General features: G+C 37.7%; 1 protein-coding gene across 1 annotated transcript; it reads left to right on the top strand.

Moving 5' to 3' along the window:
* The first annotated feature begins 13,845 nt into the window (after positions 1–13,845).
* LOC141247980 (uncharacterized) lies at positions 13,846–16,343 on the top strand. The gene is made up of 9 exons (XM_073669309.1): positions 13,846–14,022; positions 14,576–14,650; positions 14,718–14,832; positions 14,899–14,951; positions 15,036–15,128; positions 15,495–15,587; positions 15,676–15,780; positions 15,871–15,969; positions 16,050–16,343. The coding sequence occupies exons 1-9, from the start codon at positions 13,846–13,848 to the stop codon at positions 16,341–16,343; spliced, it is 1,104 nt and encodes a 367-aa protein (XP_073525410.1).
* The last annotated feature ends 3,254 nt before the right edge of the window (positions 16,344–19,597 follow it).

Genomic DNA, 19,597 nt, shown 5'->3' with positions numbered 1-19,597 from the left:
AGAGTCACCAAGTTTATAGAAGACACTTTGACGCCCGCCAATTTCCAGACGAGAATAAAAGATTGAGTCTTTTACTATCTTTTTGTTATGATTTCCTCAGGTTTTATTCTTGATTTCCTAGTTAATTAAATTGTTTTATTAGTTTTTAAGGGTTAGTTGCCTTAACCTATAAATAGGACTTTAGAATTAGAATAAATTGTCACTTTTTAGAATTCAGAATTTGGAGTTTGTACTTTGTTCTTGAGAGTTTTTATGCACTTTTTCTTTGGGGTTTTTGAGAGCTTTCTCTACAAGTTAGCCATGAATTCTTACTATTTTATCTTCGTAGAACTTGTTATGGAGGGCTAAAGCCCCAATTCTTAGTAAAGCTTTGAAGTGTTATTTGGTATGATGTGTTGAGTGATTTTGGTTTGGTTTAGCATTTTTTGGTTGCTATCTCTGAATTATAATGCTATTGAATTCTGATATTTTATGCTATATTTATCACCTAGGATTGAGATTGTTATTCTTACATGTTAGGATAGATTAATGGCATTCGTCTTAAGTTATTCCTTGGAAACAAGCACAAAAAACTTAGATTCTGTTTGAACTAGGTCTTTTGTATAATGAATTGCATTGTAGGCTAGTCTCTGAAAGCCTATTCACCGGTGTTCTTTTCTTATTGCTTACATTGATTTGAACTATTGCGTTCGTTGTATTTAATCAAGTTGGATAGGTCTAATATGCTTGGTTTGAGGTGCTAGATAATTGTTGTGTAGGAATAGGGTAAATATGTGCTCTATGAAATCAAAATGATATGCATCACCAAATGAAAAGGATTTTCTTTTCTAAGAACATTCTTCAATTAGTTCTCCAAAACCATTTACCATTGTTTTCGTAGTTTTTTCGAAATCAAAAAACCCCATTTGCTTTATACTTCGGTTTGACCAATCAAAGCCTAAATAGGCCGATGTCTCTTATGGGATCTCTTACTTCCTCTATATTCTAGTTAATAGAAGTTAGTGAAGTTTAGGACTTAAAAGAGGTCGAGACGTTTAATCTTGCCTTCTTTGCACTAAGAGTCGCGTTTGTTTTTTTGCCTAAATTTGATTGTTTTGAAATACGACTAGAAAACACAACTATTGTCATCTCTTCACCATTTCCTTTAGATCGGATATGTCCGTTGGTAGATTGGAGGAGTTTACAACATGCAGTCCTATTGTTGATGAAGATGACCCTAGCTGTCGCATTCCTTTAGACATCTCGTTGAATACCTTCATTTCTTTCTCCAGTGTCTTGTCAAGGAGACTAACGCCAGAGGCTGCATCAAATAGGGTTATCACCGGGTCTAGAAGACCATAATAGAGACTATTCATCAAGTCTATTTGCTCCATTTGATGTTGTGGACAACATGCGATCGGTTTATTAAATCGCTCTCTATATTCATAGAGTGTCTCTTTTCTCTCCTGTTGTAAAGAAGCAATCTCTTTCATGAGATTGTTAACCTTCTTCACTGGGAAATACTTGTGTAGAAATGTCTTTCGCATATATGTCCAAGATCTTATAGTACTAGCTGGGACATAGTAGTATCACTAGTCATCACTATCCTTTAGTGAGAAAGGAAAGGTTCCCTTCATGATTTGATCATCCGTGACTCCCCTCAGGCTCATGCTTGCGCATATAGAGTGAAATTGGCCTATATTCTTGATGGGATCTTTGCCACTTAGTTTGTAAGACTTCGGCAATAGATGGATTAGTTCAGGTTTCAGCTTGGAATTCATGCCTTCCATCAGTGTTGGTAGGACAACTGTGGTTAGTTGTGGGGAAAGGCATTGCTTGAACAATTCCCTCATCATCATGATCTCCAATCGTGCAACTTTGGTTGTGTCTCTATGTTGGAGTGCAGCATTGGTTGCTGCTTCAATTGCTACAACATCCGCCATGGATTTTTGAAACTTCTCTTCCCTTAGCTTCTCGATTTCTGCATAGTTCTAAAACAAAGGATTGTTGTGAGATCTGGTGGTGTGGATCATAAGATAGACTCATACCGTCTAACCTAATGTTTTAAGCTTTCCCCAAAAACGACGCCAAATTTGACGTGTTGTCCTTATGTACTGTCAAGATTAATTTATTTTTCCAAGCAACCAGATACAAAAGTAAGTGATAAGTAAGGGTTGATCCCACAGAGAACATTATTTTTTATTGTAATTTTAGTTTTTGTAGAACTCAACTTAAAACATGTTTGAAAGATGTTTATGATTATTGTTTTGGGGTGGTTGTTCCTCTTTTCTAATCCATTTATAATATTCATTCTAGTTCAAATCATCGTATTTCTTTGCCAACTATTCACGTTAATTCTTATGTTCTACCATCAAATAAAAGACACGTCCGCATTCTAAACTCGCTTACCAGATCCCTATAAAATGTGTTTGATATCTAGGATAGACATAGTTAGAATGAGCTGCCAAAAGGAGTCTACAAATCATAGTCCTTGAGATGAGATAAGTGCACCAACGTATACAAATCTCAACAACTAAGACGAGCCAACAAGTGTGTCTTCGAATTCTGACTATGTGGATTGCTTCCTCCTCTAATTATGGCATGCAACTAGAGTGGACACAATTACAAAGTTTTCCTATTAGAAGTTTATGCCAATAATCATAATATTCAGTTTGATAGGCTAATTAATTATACAAAGAAATGAAATTAAGAACGTGATATCAACATAGTACGAATTAACAATGAATAGAATAAAACTTATTGAACTGAAGCTTCAATTGTGTGTCCTGAATAGACAAAACTTGAAGTGTCAGCTAACTTCAAACACAAAGGGAGAATAGTTGGTGAAATAAACAAAAGACTCACATGCGCATGAGAGTATTTTGAGGTCGAAAAGGAGCAAACACCAGCAAAGAAGCTAAAATCCAAAAGCCACCGCCAGAGACAGTTGTTTAACTTGCGAGCCAAAAAAGTTCCCATACTACTTATCAACAAGAATATCACACTATTTAGCCAGAATGTATGAGGCGGTGGATCCAAGGATGGTATAAGATAGTCTTGATGGGAACTGTGGTTACCAATCTATGTCATTTGGTCTTGGATGGGAAAAAGACGATCGAACACACGGTAGAGATTCCATGGTTAGGACAGTGGAATAGGATTGTGATGCACAAAGCAAGATGATGATATCGCTCGAGACTAAGTAAAGTATAATATACAGATTGAACAAGGATTACACTTGGCCACAGGCTATCTAACATAAGTGGTTTACTATTTGTGATATGGGGGTCATTTTTGCCACTAAATTCAACCAGTATAAGTTATTTTTGGAGAAAACAACACAAACACACACTTTCCTATAAGGGAGGGGCCATACCATATCCCCGAGCAAGAGCTCTCAATCATATTTCTTGGTCACATACCCGCGGAGCAACATTGTGGTTTTTTAAGTCTTTCATATTTTGTCTTTTATATCAAGTCTATCATATTAAGCTATATTGTTTTTAATTTTAATATTTTTAATAGGTTTTCATACATCCATCACCTCCACTCCCTCCCTTGCATATATTTTGGAGTTATCATCATGAAGATTCGGTCATTTCCGTCCCTCCTTCTCTACTCGAATGCATGACCGCTTTCACATATGATCTTCAAGTTATAGCGCGACGCTTTAGAAAATCATGTCCTACTCCTGTAGACCTGACTGAGTAGTTGTTTTTGTAATGTTTATTATGAAGCAACTGTATTACGTATTATCTTGACCAAGTAATATATGCATGGTGTTTTTCTCATTATTGTTCTATTTAAGTGATTTCACTTGCATTGTGAGAACTTATAGAAACTTATGTCAAACTTAAGCATCCAACACATAATTAATGTAACATCCACAAAATCCACAACAAATCATCCAAACAAACCATTCAGAAACATCCACAACAACTAATCGCAAAAACAAGTAGCAACAAAATGATGACAACCTACTAAATCAAGGGTAATCATAAGGCCGCAAGTCGTTGAAACTCGTTCTAATGGCATGTCACATATCATTGGGTTGGTACTAGTCTTGCTCATAATAAGGACTAATATAGACCATAACATATTGTATAAACTATAAAGACATGGAGCAATATAATACGTAAATATAAGAAAGATGATAAGGATTTAATAAATACACTGATGTAAAAATAAACTTACATGTCCTACAACTTTGATAGTAGGAGGATACGAGGGTGGGTGGGAAGGATATACCATCCCGTGCAATCCGTACTTACTTCATAACCATGCTTAGAGACGGGTCTTAAATTGTCCAAGGCAATGCAAGAAATCAATCGAATCCCAAACCCAATCCTACTTGGTGTACTCCACTACGTACGCCTTCACACTCCCCAATTGATGGCCCATGTTGAGTGTTATTAGTGACCTTGGTGTCCTTCAGACCTGACCAAACTACCTCACAACTCGATCAAGCATGTGCGGTTTGGTCACGTCATGACCGAATGCCAACACACCATGAAAGAGTGACAGTGTGAGGTTGGGCATTGAGAAGTCGAGGACACTGTATGGTCTCTAGTTAACCTTTATCACAACATATATATTTCTATTTATTTGACATTTAACGTGTGATGTGATAGTAATTTAAACAAAACTAACCTAATACGCGGTCATTTCATCCAATTCAGCCTGGTAGTTCCTCCCATATCCAGCTTCAGCAGGAGGAGTCCACACCTTTGCAAAAGGCATTCCACCATCCCATACACTTCGCTCGGGATGTAACATCAGGAAGTATGAGTCTATCCAACTCTAAATAATTTATTTAGGTATTCAATAATTAATTTATATTAACTACAAATAATGACTTATTATTCAACAAACAAATACTTAACAGTATGAGCATGTAACATGTGGATATCTGCTTGCAGTCAGCCCATGACGACATCCCCAAATCCCGATACAGTGAAGCTACTGGACCCACTCTCCAACTTTTTCCAAGTTGCAAACGTAGTCAAGGTTTAAGAGCGGGATCTTATCTTGTGATTTATCGGGGAACAAGTAAACCCTAGTAGACCCACACAACTTGTTAATGTCTGACATGTATGGCTTTATACCTTGCCTTAATATGTGTGTGCAAAATGTTGGACGTCCTTACATAAATTCCCAAGAAAGCCTTTGCATCTTGCAACTTTTTCGATATGGTGGCATTCTTTCCCTTAAGTCGCTCCTATAATGGGATCCTCATCACCCTTACATTGATGTTTAACTTCATTTGAATGTGAACATCGTGCAACATGATTGTCATGTCAACAAAAGGCATGTGAAATGAGTTAGTCTCTCGCTTCCATCTCTCGAACAATCCACATAAACGTATATCAAAGAGGAAATAAGCTGAAGGCCTGCAGCAATAGATTCTACCTCTGACGAATACTCATCCATAGACAAGCCCCTCATACACACATACCTATGTTGGAAGTTAAATGTTCTTCCTTGCAAAATTTTATGGATAGACAGTATTTAAATTCTTATAATTATATTTTGGTTACAGTTCTTATGGATAATCAGTAAAACCATTGGATTTGCATAAAATTTGTAGCATAATAAAAAACACCTAAAAGACAAAAACTCACAATCGCTTTGTAGATGTCGTACGCAACATGGGGGGTGAAGTTGCGCAACAAGGTAGGGACTTATGGGCCCCCAAGAGTTGATCCGTTCATATAAGGGTCAAACATCGTCAAGGTGATAGATCTAGATCGTGTAAACGTCGATGGTCTACTTGTTCCTGATGTGCAAAATTGATGCAGGAGCATCTCTACTTCAACTTGATCTGCCTACTAACTCACCATGCCTATTTGGAGATATATGAAGGCCTCAACTTGTAGAGGTTTAATCTTGAAGTTGTAATGGAGATTTATGACATTTCTTTATTTATTTTAAGTGTGTTTCTCCATGGCTATTTATGAGTCTTTTCAGTCGTATGACTTATTAATTTTAAGATATGTTTTAGCTTATTTTCAAGACATTAGAATATGTGTTGTAATGAAATAAGGGGGTCGGATCTTATAGGAATATAAAAGCCTCTTACTTTGTCATTTTATTCATATATGTTGTAACTGGGAAGAACATTTGATTCTCCGAAACAGATCTCACCATTCTCTTGTCAGTTAACCTGAAACTAGGAGAGTTTGAGCCTTAGTTTGTTGTTCTTGCTAGTTGTTGTGATTGTGTCAATTCTTATTTGGATTGGTGCTTCATTTCAGTCAAGCAAACCACCTCTTCCAAGATTTCCACACCTTGGAATCAATTTGTACAAGGGTAGGTTTGATTCTTTGTAGTTCATGGTTCTTGATCTATTAGATCAAGGGTTGTGTGCTCGTTACTCTCGGGTTTGTCATCTATCTTCTCCATCTCAGAATTTTCCTTATTCCCCTTGTCAAATTCATCCGTGTTCATGACGAAATCTTTCCATATTCACCATTGTTGAGTCTTTGAGTTTTTAGAGTCCAAAAGGTAGAGATTTGCATTTAGATTGAGCCATTGAGGAGCTAATCCGTATCAAATCGGTATCAGAGGTAATTCGACACCTTCTACCTTCAAGTACAATTAAATTCGACCCTCTAAAATCTGATTTTCCATTGCCGAAATTCTGAAATTTGTGCTTGAGTTTTTTTGTTGTTCTTGTCTTGTGTGTGTTTGAATCTTCTTGTGAGACTGTGCAGATCTAAGGGAGGACTAGATAGCTGGTTTGAATTGTATTTTTTGGAGGCCAAATCAAGTCCATGTGACGTCTAATCGTTTTCCTTACCAACTCTGACCGTAAACACTAAATTCCGACCATAACCACAACCTTGTTGGCCACCTACACCATCATCAATAGGCCGACCATCTTCATCTCGTTCTTCAGATTCAAAGAAGGCAGTTTGCACATTCAAAAGAGCATTCAAACATTGAACACATTACAGAGAGCAGTAATACAATGGACACATTGAATAGAGCAATTAAACTTTCTTTCTTTCTTTCATAATTTAGGTAGCTAATTCCTTTAAATTTGACGAAAAAAAATACAAAAAAGGGTGGTTAAAAAAGAAGAAGAGGGAACGTTAAGTGCAAAAAAATCAAGTCTCTTGTTATTATATTTTTTAGCTACTTAGGTTATTAATATTATTCAAAGAGGTGTCTATCCTCTTCCCTAGTGGTTCAACACTCAAAGAAGAAGGAGAAGTAGGGATTGCCATGAGCCCTCTAGTCTAAGACCCAATTCGATCTAGCCTAGCCTAACTATAACTGGCAAACACCATTACCTAGCTCACATCACACAACCGATTCTCTTCTTTGGCTATTTGTCCCTTTGGCACATATCAAATCCAAGATAAAGGTATCTCTCTTTCTTGAGTTCAAATATTAGATCCTAATTAGTTGCATTACATACTTGTATTTAGATCCTAGAGAGTTGTTTTTTCTTTTCTTTGTTGAGCATGGCTACTGATTTTGCAATACCGATCTATTCATTGACCTAATAACTCCAAAAAGTTGTGATTGAGTATCTAAATCAGGTGAATTTGATCCATTCAAGGAAATTCGTCAAGCCATCTTGTCACAACAACAAAAGAGATGAAGTGATAAACACAATGGGTTGGGAAACACTTGTGAGGTGTTATTTTTTACTAACTTTAATTCCTTCCTTGTTTTAGCTATCTTTCACATGACCAGACCTTCAAAGAAGAGCTCCAAACCAGCCCATCCCGAGTACTCAAAATGTTGAATCAAACGGCTGATTTTTTGGCTTCCATATCCTCAGAATGGATGCCTTCGAAGCTCGACACCCTTTTAAGGAATCTTATGGAAGCTGAATTTCCACTCAAAATACAGCGTTGCAGGTCACCTTTGCAAGCTCAAATCGATGCTGATATAGCTTCCATCAAGGCCGTTTTGCAAGCCTTGTGCACCAAGGGATATGAGTGATGATGACATGGAGGAAGATAGTTTGAAAAATGAAAATCTCAAGGTAAACGAGCCAAAAAATGATCAAGAAATGGAGTTGGATATTATATGCAATGTCGAGATGAAGATGATTGCTTGTAATGGAAAGACGGTCAACTTGCTTCCCTTTAGAAGATCAAGCTCCCTACATCCTTGGAGGAATCCTATGGTGCGAGAGATGTAAAGGCCAAGAAAGGAAGGCTAGGAAGCTACATTTCACATGATACAATGAAATCTATGGTAGTTGTCACCCTCTTGGAATGAAGACAATGAATATTTGTAGACAAATCCATTCAAATAAGGAGAGAATTATATGGGAGCATCTCGACTTCAACTTGATCCTCCTACTAACTCACCAAGCCTATGTGAAGATCTATGAAGGCCTCAACTTGTATAGGTTTAAGCTTGAAGTTGGAATGGAGTTTTATGACATTTCTTGCTTTGTTTTAAGTATGTTTCTCCATGTCTATTTAGAAGTCTTTCAGTCGTGTGACTTATTATCTTTTAAAATATGTTTTAACTTGTTTTTGAGACATTAGAATACGTGCTGTAATGACATAAGGGTGTTGGCTCTTCCAGGAGTATAAACACCTATCCCTTTGTTAATTTTTTTAGATTTGTTGTAATTGAGAAGAATGTTTGATTCTCGAAAACAAGTTTCATCATTCTCTTATTAGTTCACGTAAAATTGAGAGAGTTTGAGCGTTTTGTTTGTTGTTCTTGATTGTCCCAATTCTCCTTTGGATTGGTGCTTCATTTCAGCCAATAAACCCCATCTTCCAAGGTTTCTACGCCTTCAAATCAGGTTGTACAATAGTAGGTTTGATTCTTTGTTGTTCATGGTTCTTGATCTACTATATCAGGGGTTGTGTGCTCTTTAGTCCTAGGTTTGTCATCTATCTTCTCCATCTCATATTTTTCCTTACTCCCCTTTTCAAATTCATTTGTGTTCATGACCAAATCAGTCCATTTTTATCATTGTTGAGTCTTTGAGTTGTTAGAGTCCAAAAGGTAGAGATTTGGTGTCCAAAAGATGTCTTATTGTTGTCCTTACCAACTCTGGCCATAAATCCTAAATTCCGACCATAACCACCACCTTGTTGGCCTCCTACACTATCATCAAGAGGCCGACCATCTTCAACCTGTTATTCAAATTCAAAGGGGGGGAGTTTGCACATTCAAAAGAGAAATTACACATTTAAGAGTGGAGTTACACTTTCTTTCTTTCTTTCTTTCTTTCTTTCTTTCTTTCATAATCTTGGTATCTAATTTATTTAACTTTGAGACCAAAGAAAAAGGTTGTTCGGAAAAAGAAGAAGGAACGTTAAGTGAAAAAAATCAATTCTCTTTTTATTATATGTTTTTGCTACTTAGGTTATTGATATTATTCAAAGAGGTTCCTATCCTCTTCTCTAGTGGTTCAACGCTCAAAGAAAAAGGAGAAGTAGGGATTGCCATGAGGCATCCGGCCTAAGACCCTATTTGACCTAGCGTATCCTGACCCTAACATGCAAACACCGTTACCTAGCTCACATGTAGGTGCTCTTCTTTGGTTATTTGTCCCATTGACACAAATCGAAGCTAAGCCTAAGGTGTCTCTCTTTCTTGAGTTTAAATTTTAGATTCTAATTAATTGCATTACATACTTGCAATTAGATCCTAGAGAGTTATTTTTTACTTTTTTTTCGAGTCTTGCTACTGATTTTGCAGTACCGAGCTATTTATCGACCTAATGACTCAAAAAGACTGTGATTAAGTATCTCATTAAGGTGATTTTGATCCATTCAATGTAATTAATCAAACCAGCTTGTGACAACAACAAAACAGAGGAAGTGATAACACAATGGATTGGGAAACACTTGTGAAGTGTTATTTTTTCTAACTTTAACACCTTCATTCGTTTAGCTATCTTTAGGCCTTCAAAGAAGAGCTCCAAGCCAGTCCATCCCAAGGTACTCAAAATTTTGAATCGAATTTCATATTTTTCGGCTTCCAGATCCTCAAGATTGGGTGCATTTGAAGCTCGACATTCACCACATCTAAGCACTCCTTTAAGGCATCTTGTGGCAGCTGAATTTTCACTCAAAATACAGCCTTGTAGGCCACCTTTGCAAGCTCAAACCGATACCGATATAGCTTCCATCAAGGTCGGGTTGCAAGCTTTGTGTGCCATGGATATGAATGATGATGACATGGAAAATGATAGGTTGAACGATGACAATCTCAAGGTGAACGAGCCAAGAAACTATCAAGAGATAGAGTTGGATAGTATATGAAACATTGAGATGAAGATGATTGGTTGTGATGGAAAAGACGATCAACTTGCTTCCCTTATAAGCTCAAGATCCCTAAATCCTTGGAGGAATCCTGGAGTGCAAGAGATGATGAGTAAAGGCCAAGAAAGGAAAGCAAGCAAGCTGATTTCACAAGCTGCAATGAAAGCAATGGTAGTTGTCCCCCTCTTTGAATGAAGACGGTGAAGATTTAAAGACGAATCCATTAAAAGAAATAGGGGATGATGTGGGAGCATATTTAGTTCAACTTGATCCTCTTACTACCTCACCAAGAGTAAGTGAAGATCTATGATGGCCTCAACTTGTAGAGGTTTAAGCTTGAATTTGTAATGGATCTTTATGAAATTTCTTTCTTTCTTTTAACTGTGTTTCTCCATGGTATTTAGGAGTCTTTTCAGTGGTGTGACTTATTATATTTCAAGATATGTTTTAGCTTGTTTCTAAGATATTAGATTATGTGTTGTGATGACATATGGGGGTCGGAGCTTCTAGGAGTATAAAATCCTCTTCCTTTGTCATTTTTATTCAGATTTGTTGTAATTCAGAAGAACCTTTTTTTCTCCAAAATAAATCTTACCATTCTCTTACCAATTCACGTGAAATTGAGTGAGTTTGAGAGTTTTGTTTGTTGTTCTTGCTAGTTGTTCTTGATTATATAAATTCTCCTCTATATTGGTGCTTCATTTCACCAAGCAAACCTCCTCTTCCAAAGCTTCCACACATTCGAATCAGGTTGTACAATAGTAGGCTCGATTCTTCGTTGTTCATTGCTTCTTGATCTACTAGATCAAGGGTTGTGTGCTCGTTAGTCTCGGGTTTGACATCTATGTTCTCCATGTCATATTTGTCATGATTCCTCTTGTCAAATTCATCCGTGTTCATGACCCAATCAGTCCATTTTCTCCTTTTTGAAGTCTTTGAATTTTTGGAGTCAAAAAGGTAGAGATTTGATGTCTAGATTGAGCCATCACGAAGCTAATTCGTATCAAGCATCCTTTGCAGTTTTTGGTTGTGGCCACGGTCTAGTGCCCCTTCATTGCGGTAAATCATACAAAACATGTCAAATTATTAATATGACTTGTTTTCAACTAATATTACGACAATTAATATTAAAGTATAGTAAATAATCACATACTGATTCCTGACGCCCTTCATCCATTGATTCATCTGGGGGAGTTCTAAAGGGAGGTGGAGAAAAATGGTTGTGGAGCATCATTGGAGTAGTCGGGTTACTGAGCGAAGTTGGAGAAGTCGGGCTGATGATGCTCTAGCATACCACCACCAAGCTGACGTTGTGGGTGGTACTCCAAAAATAACTATTATGATGACAATACCTTCGGCATGTAATGAGGCATCACTATACCTAAGTGAGATAATGATGTTGATGATGATTCTTCAATGTCCGGAGGGGCTGAAAAAGATGGCTGGCAATCATCATGACTCGTGGATGGACGGGTTGCATCACCAGAGGACGTCCTCCTCTTCTTCTTCTTCTTCCCAAATTGTCTCTCACCTCTTGTTGCCTCTTCTGCAGCTAATCTATCCTCCTCTTATTTCCTTTCCGCTTCTTTTGCTTCTCTAATTGTATCACGCTTTCTATGATGTACAAATCTACTTCCCATATTTTACCTGCTATTTTCTTCAACTTCGTTTGCAAAACAAATATATAATATATTAAAATATTGTATATCATTTCTAATTATATCGATATACAAACAAATCATTTATAAACAAATTACCGGCTTATAATGGGCATAGTGATAGAGCCAGCACAAAGTTTAAGTCTCTGGGAACCGTCACGAATATGCTGTATCATATTCGCGAAAGAATCATTATCAAGTGGAATCATCACGAATATGATGCACCATATTTGTAAAGATTCACACAGCTCGTCTAGAGATTGAATACCTCTGGCTGGCTCCCTCCTCATGGTCACTCTCAACATCATTAAAAAGGCAAAAAACACAAATTCGAAGAAAAAGCAATTTTGGCCTATTTTCTTCGGACAAATTCAATTTCAAACCAGTTTCATCAAACAAATCCAAATCAATTCTAACATATTATTTAAACATCTATAACCTAATTAGTAATATGAAGAACAAGAACATTATTCCTTTTTGCAAATAACAAGAACATCTCATTCACTACTTAGTCAACTTCTAATCCTAAATATTACAAAATGAAAGGAAGAACAACATAAATGAGAAGATAACTAACCATTGTAACACCGAAATCGTGACATTTTCTGGGAAGAGAGTGGAAGAGGAGGTGGCAAGTAAAAAAATGAGGGTTTAGGTCCCGATTTTTGACTTTTATAGGAAAAGGGGAAGAATCGTCATGATTCTAGGGGATCAAAATCCTCGCGAATCGACTTCACATATCAACGCGATAATTTTTGTGTCGGGTGATTCGTGATGATTCTGCTTGTAGTTGTTCGTGATGACAACGACTTCGACAGATAGTAAAATACATGATGTGATACATAGCAAACTACTTTTTAAAATTTCATCTAATGTTCGTTGATGATTCTGCTGGTAGTTGTTTAGTGTATGATTTTTTTTGTAATTTCGTATTCTTAATGCATCTAATGTTTGTTGTTTGGGATAAATACGCTTAGATTAAGTTTCAAAAGTATTGATAATAACTTTTTAATTTTAATTAGTATTATAATAAGTATGAAATTATTTATGAATACTGTAATAATTTAAAATTTAATTAAATAAATATTAGTAATTTTATGTAAAATAAATTTAAATAATAATATATTAAATGAATCATAGTTTATATTCGTATTTTTTCAGTTTGAAATTTAATAATTAGATAAAGGATATAAAATAGAGCAATAAGACCACTTTAAACCCTCTAATACAGAGAATAAGGATCTGGTGAAAACAATCTTTATGGTGTGAAGTGCGAACTTTCCGGGTATACATATAACACGCTAATGTTCACATATAAATGGATAAATAACAGTTCACTATTAATTACAAAAATGTCACCGTGTGGATTCATTAAAAAAATCCATCTTTTAATCTCAGCCCTCCATTTTTCTAATCTAATGCTTCACACTTCACACCATAAGAGTTATTTTCACCCGAACTCACATCTACATACAGATGCTATAAGTTTTAATCAAAAGCCTAATTATTTCGTGTAAAAAACACTCTGCAAAAATGGTGTATGGAAGATGGGATGGGCAAGGGAAGAAAGCTTTTCATCACGAGCTCGAAAATCTCCCTAAACTCGAAGATCACAAACCCCTAGGTTTCTGCAACAAGGAGAAAAAAAAACTATTGAGCTTTGTAAAGATTATTTTATCACATCTGAAACAGAAAAATCTCTCAGTCCTGTGCAGCTGGCGTGGTGGTAAGTACGCTTCACGGACTCTCTCTCTTGCTTAGGTCTCCATCTTCGTACCAGAAAGATAACCGATCCTCGTGATCCTGCCACGTACTACTTTAAAGCAGCTTCAAGATCATGAAAGCTTGGGCGGACGGATGATCAAATTGGTATGGATTGTGTTGCTTTTACGCTCTGGATATTTATGAGTTAGAACGAGCTATCAAAATTTCTGACCGACAAAGAGCGGAATTCGGAGATGGATCGGCCGGCATTGTCGACGGGGCCGGGGATGGACATGCCGATCATGCACGATAGCGATCGATACGAGCTGGTGCGAGACATTGGCTCAGGGAATTTTGGCATCGCTAGGTTGATGAGGGATAAGAACACCAACGAGCTTGTTGCTGTCAAGTATATCGAGAGAGGTGAGAAGGTTAGTCTTCGACTTTCCAGTCTCCATTGGTTTAGACAATAGATTCATTTCTAGATCTTTAATTCAATATAAGAACAATTCTATTCAGTCTCGAGATATTGCCAGTATAGCTGCAAAGGGAAATAGTATAATCGCTGTTCGTGAAACGTTTATTGTGCTACCTGTATTCTATTATACTGTATGATCTTCCTGAGGAATTAAGCTGTAATTCTCTTATGATTTTCTGCTAAACTTACACATGGCCTAATTTGATTTGTTTATTAAAACACCACCATATACCCCTAAGTTTGTCCTATTTGACCAAATCCTTCTTTCTTTGGAACCAGGTAAAATCTTCGAAACTTCTTTTTTCGAGCAGATCTTGGCCACAGTCTCACTTTTGAGATCAGAAATTTTGACCTGATATTGACAGCATAGTATATGGAATTTGTTTTCGGATTTACGGCCTCGAATCTTGTTTCATCATTTAAAGATTATTGAAATCATGCATTCATTCACTTATGAATAACTAAAACTACAGTATCTGAATTTTCATATAACATTTACTGCACAGATAGATGAGAATGTTCAACGAGAGATTATCAATCATAGATCTCTGAGGCATCCTAATATCGTCAGATTTAAAGAGGTAAGTGCTGACTTAAGTAAATAAAAAAGGATAAGAATCCTCAGCCATATATGGATTTGTGTATCAGGTAATACTGACACCTACCCATTTGGCCATTGTGATGGAGTATGCTTCTGGAGGAGAGCTTTTCGAACGAATTTGCAATGCTGGCAGGTTCAGTGAGGATGAGGTGATGTGCTTGTGTTGCATATATTTTGTTCAGTCTATCAGTGATGAAATTTTCTTCAATTGCTTGTCATTTCTTGTAGGCCCGTTCTTTTTCCAACAGCTGATTTCAGGAGTTAGCTATTGCCATGCCATGGTAAATTTACTCAACTTGTAGGCATCATCAAGATTTCTAAACACATCATTCAGATGATTTATGTTTCTTTTGCACTGCTGCTAGCAAGTATGCCATAGAGACTTGAAGTTAGAGAACACTCTGTTGGATGGAAGTCCTGCTCCACGCTTAAAGATATGTGATTTTGGGTACTCTAAGGTAATAAAGACTATGTACTTGTATAAGTTTCGAAAGCTTCCATATCTGCTTTGATATAACTATTTGGTAATTACTCCCTTTATTTATTTTCCCCATTTTATACTAATAAAATACCTTCATACTTAATTAGACCTTAAAATGCGAAAACTTTGCAGCCGAACGTCGCTATCCAAATTATTAACATATATTAAGTTGTGAACATAGAGTATGGATTTGTGAACCATTAGAAAAATAGAGAATGATGAAAATCTGACGCAGTGTCAATTTTGTAAATAAAGTTCATTTTTCCTTTCTTTTTTAATAGGTTCACAAATTCATTCTCTAGGTTCATAATTTAACACTCTCCTTATGTTATCATGTTCACAGTCATCGGTGCTACATTCCCAACCCAAATCTACGGTTGGGACCCCTGCATATATCGCTCCTGAAGTCTTGCTAAAAAAAGAATACGATGGCAAGGTGAGTACAGATTTTTTTCATTAGTTCATGGAGTAGTCTAGAAATTTCACTAATTTGGCATGTAAAAATTGGTAAAATACGTGCACAGATTGCAGATGTCTGGTCTTGTGGTGTAACACTGTATGTTATGTTGGTGGGAGCATACCCATTTGAAGACCCGGAAGAGCCAAAAAATTTCCGGAAGACTATACATGTAAAAAAACTCTGATTATTCTCCTTTTAATTATGATATATGATCGCTAAAAAACGTGTGTTACATACTATTTTATGACTTGTTTCTCAGAGGATCTTGAATGTTCAATACTCAATCCCGGACTACGTGCATATTTCCCCAGAGTGCCGCCATCTGATTTCAAGAATATTTGTAGCTGATCCCTCAAAGGTAGTGTTTGATCTGTACTGCGGTGGTTGTGTTTTTTCTTGACAAACTGAGCATTGAGTTGTATTTGTGTTGTGGGTCAGAGGATAACGATACCGGAGATCAGGAGACACGAGTGGTTTCTGAAGAACCTTCCGGCAGATCTGGTAGACGAGAAAGCAACGACCAATCAATTTGAAGAGCCTGAACAACCGATGCAGGGCGTTGACGAGATCATGCAGATTATATCGGAGGCGACCATTCCGGCAGCGGGGGACTCAAAACCTGAATCAGTATCTGACTGGCAGCTTGGATATCAGATGATGATGGACGAGGATCTTGAGTCTGATCCAGAGCTCGACATGGACAGTAGTGGGGAGATCGTCTATGCAATGTGACAAACTTAATTCTTGCTTTTCGTTCCGGTCTTGTGTTATTGTTTGGAGACTCGTGCATAAAGCTTTCAGATTTCCTTCTTGTCTTATGAATACCATTAAGGCTAAGTTTGGTTAGACCTATTTATTGATTATAAATACTTCTTTTATAGGCAGCGTTACTATGTACTCTCTTTTTTTTTCTTTTTTTTTATTTATCTAAATGCATTTTTATTTACATGTTCAAGATGGGCGTGCTTTGATATTATCGGAACGAAATTTTAGCACGCCGAAAAACGAGCATGTCAGTCTTGTAACATGCGTATGTGCACGCCCAAATGGGTCGTGCAAGTCTTCGCAATCTGGTAAACTAGCATGTCCAAGTTGAGCATGCAGGCATGCCGCTTGAATGAAACAGGCACTCCGCAACGGTCATACCTGGCACGCCCAACTTAGGCGTGTCTGGTATGAGCTAGCTAAGAGAGCAATGAATGTAGTTGCTGAAGTTAATGCTGCTGATAGAATGTTGCGAGTTTGGAGAATTCGAGCCTACACTAAGAGAGCAGTGAATGTTGCGAGTTCGGAGAATTCGGGTCTTGCTAATGATCTAGCTGAAATCAAGAAGTTGCTTGCTACAGGAAGAGTATGTGGAGTATGTTCGGATCCGTCCCACCACTCTTAACCAATTCCCTGAGCTACAGGAAGATAGAGTTGATGAAGTTAATGTTGCTGATAGATTTGAACCTCCACGCCCTTGGAATGATCAACACGATAACTATAATCCGAGATATAGAGATCATCCCAACTTCAGAGGGCGTCAACAGTTTGAGCCATAACCTGAGCAACAATAGAGGTGGAAGCCTCACGATCCTCAACCTCATTCGGGACCCTCAACTGCAGATCTGCTGACACTACTCATGTCCAAACTACAGGCAAGCATTAAACACATCGAAGTGCAAATTGGGCAGTTGGAAAAGATTGTATCTATTCTGGCCTAGAATCAATCCAATGCATTGTCGTCTCAGACCAAAATGAACCCGAATATTAGGAATATCAATGTTATGACACTAAGGATTGGTCGGAACTCGGAGAAAACGCCATTAGATGAAGAAGAATTTTTAGTTGAGGAACCTACAGATGCGCGCCTGCACCCCGAGCTGCGCGACCGCGTCGGGGCCTCTGCAGAAATGGCACACCCGCGCCCATGGCAACGAGATTGCGCCTAGGCCACTACACAAGTGGCATGCCCGTGAATGGAGCTGCGTGACCACGCAACTGGCTCTGCAGGATTGGCGCGACCGTGCCACGAGACACGCAACCGCGCTGAGGAGGTCTTATTTCCGGAAGTTGGAGTGCGCCCAGGCCCGGAGATGCGTGACCATGCCGAGCCTTCTGCAGCCCTTGCATGCTCGCTCCTTGACCCATGTGCCTGCGCCTCTATAACCTCCGAGAATGGTCCTTCTTTTTCGCTGAACGCTGAAGAATATGATCCGTCCACAACTCGATGCTGAAGATGAGATAGACGATACGTGTGGTGACTTCCAGGATGGACGCGACCGCACCAGGCCAGGGCGCGACCACACACATGTGCATGCCATGACTTGGAGGGCGAGGACCTTGGCACGACCACACCATGCTTGGGCGCAACCGCGCCCCTATTGGGCCGAACACGGAATGTGGGCTTCACTTGCGAGAATGGTTTCGGGCCTTTGTTCCTTTCAGATAGAGTTTTGGGCTGGACTTTTAGTGTTTTGTTTTATAGTTTTAGGGTTGAATAAATAGGGGATTAGGTTTAGACTTTTTCCTTCTCTCCTCTCCTTGACTTTTCTACTTTACGTTCTACATGTCACACTAGTTTTGTTTCGATTTGTTCAATAACTGAAGCCTTCAGATGATTTGGTTGTAAGACTTCTACCTTTGTTCTACCTCATATTTTGTTTCATCTATCTTGCACTTGAACGTTTATTGAATCTAATTTGTGTGTCTGGCCTGATCATCTAGGTAGATTTTGATCTTATTTATATTGCTAGGGTTTGATTATTTCTAGTTGAAAGGTCTTATCTTTGTGTAGCAAATCAATGCAAATCTAGTTGAGATGCTATAGTAGAGAGAGTTTATTTGCATGTTAAATGTCGACTGAAGTACATGGCACTACATGCACCTATCTATTCTTGAGTTCATTGTTGCTTGGTAGTTTCAGGGTTATAGATAAGTAAGGGTTATTAGGACTAGTTGGACTAATAACTATATCAGAACATGAATTAGGACAACCATATGAATTGTTAACTTGAACGTTAATAGTTGTCAATGATCAACCTATCAATATGTTGTGTGGATGTTTGTTGAACGAAGTGCTTTCTCATTATATTACTTTACAATCTAGTTTAGTTCGTTCAGTTGCATACAAATCCCCTTTGGTTACATATTAGTTAATCATATTATTCGCGCAAGAATTGATAATCTGACTCTCTGTGGGATTCTTAGATATATATGCAAAGGAATGAAAGACTGTCCAATGCTTTGTACTAAACATACTAAACACGATTTATACCAGCCATCAAACCAACTTTACTTGATATATTTCATTCTCATGGATACAATGTTTACCACAAAGAGTTTAAACACTATTTAAAACGCACCGAGGCTCTTTTTTGAACAAATTTGAATCACCTTCATCTTCATTACTATTACATGACATCAATTGAAATGCCATGATGCCTCCGACGTATTACATTGTTTCTTTGCTTTCAATCTATTATGACAAGAGAGAGACACATGTTTATACTTTGCATGGTACTCAACATTAGGTTAACATGACATATATTTCCAAATACGTTACCCCAGTTATAGCATATGAAATCGCCGTGTAGTCGATAAAAGCCTTACAAAAATACATGAATCTCTTTTAGACAGAGGCTTGTAAACATGATGAGGTGAGCCTAATTAACCAAACAACTAGTGCTTTAGCATATCAATAATTTTAAGCAATTAAAATATCTGGCTGAGGGAATATTAGGATAAATACCTCCCCATCTGGCAGTTAGTTGTTAGTCGGGCAATGCCCTTTTAGACGAGTAAGGGATTCCTTTCTTAGTATGGCGCGTCATAACTGCCGAGTTGTAATTTATCATATTCGGGTTTGCTTTTCTCATAGTCGAGCTTTGCTCTAGTCAGACGCTCTCTTTAATCGGGCACTCTCCTTAGTTGGGAGAGATTCTACTCGGGATCCCAACTTAGTCGGACTTTGGTCATGCTCGGGCATTATGACCAATTCATTT

This window comes from Phyllobates terribilis, unplaced genomic scaffold (genome assembly GCF_046119375.1).
Source record: "Phyllobates terribilis strain yellow unplaced genomic scaffold, ASM4611937v1 Scaffold_3484__1_contigs__length_77528, whole genome shotgun sequence".
Taxonomy (NCBI): domain Eukaryota; kingdom Metazoa; phylum Chordata; class Amphibia; order Anura; family Dendrobatidae; genus Phyllobates; species Phyllobates terribilis.
The sequence above is the reverse complement of the archived record's forward strand: the minus strand, read 5'-3'. Positions and strand labels throughout refer to the sequence as shown.

Excerpts from the sequence above, each read along its gene's own strand:
- LOC141247980 (XM_073669309.1), top strand. The coding sequence starts at position 13,846 with ATGGATCGGCCGGCATTGTCGACGGGGCCGGGGATGGACATGCCGATC. Across the intron at positions 14,833-14,898 it reads GGATGAGGTGATGTGCTTGT|GCCCGTTCTTTTTCCAACAG; the intron begins GTTGCATATATT and ends CATTTCTTGTAG. Across the intron at positions 15,129-15,494 it reads GTGATTTTGGGTACTCTAAG|TCATCGGTGCTACATTCCCA; the intron begins GTAATAAAGACT and ends TCATGTTCACAG.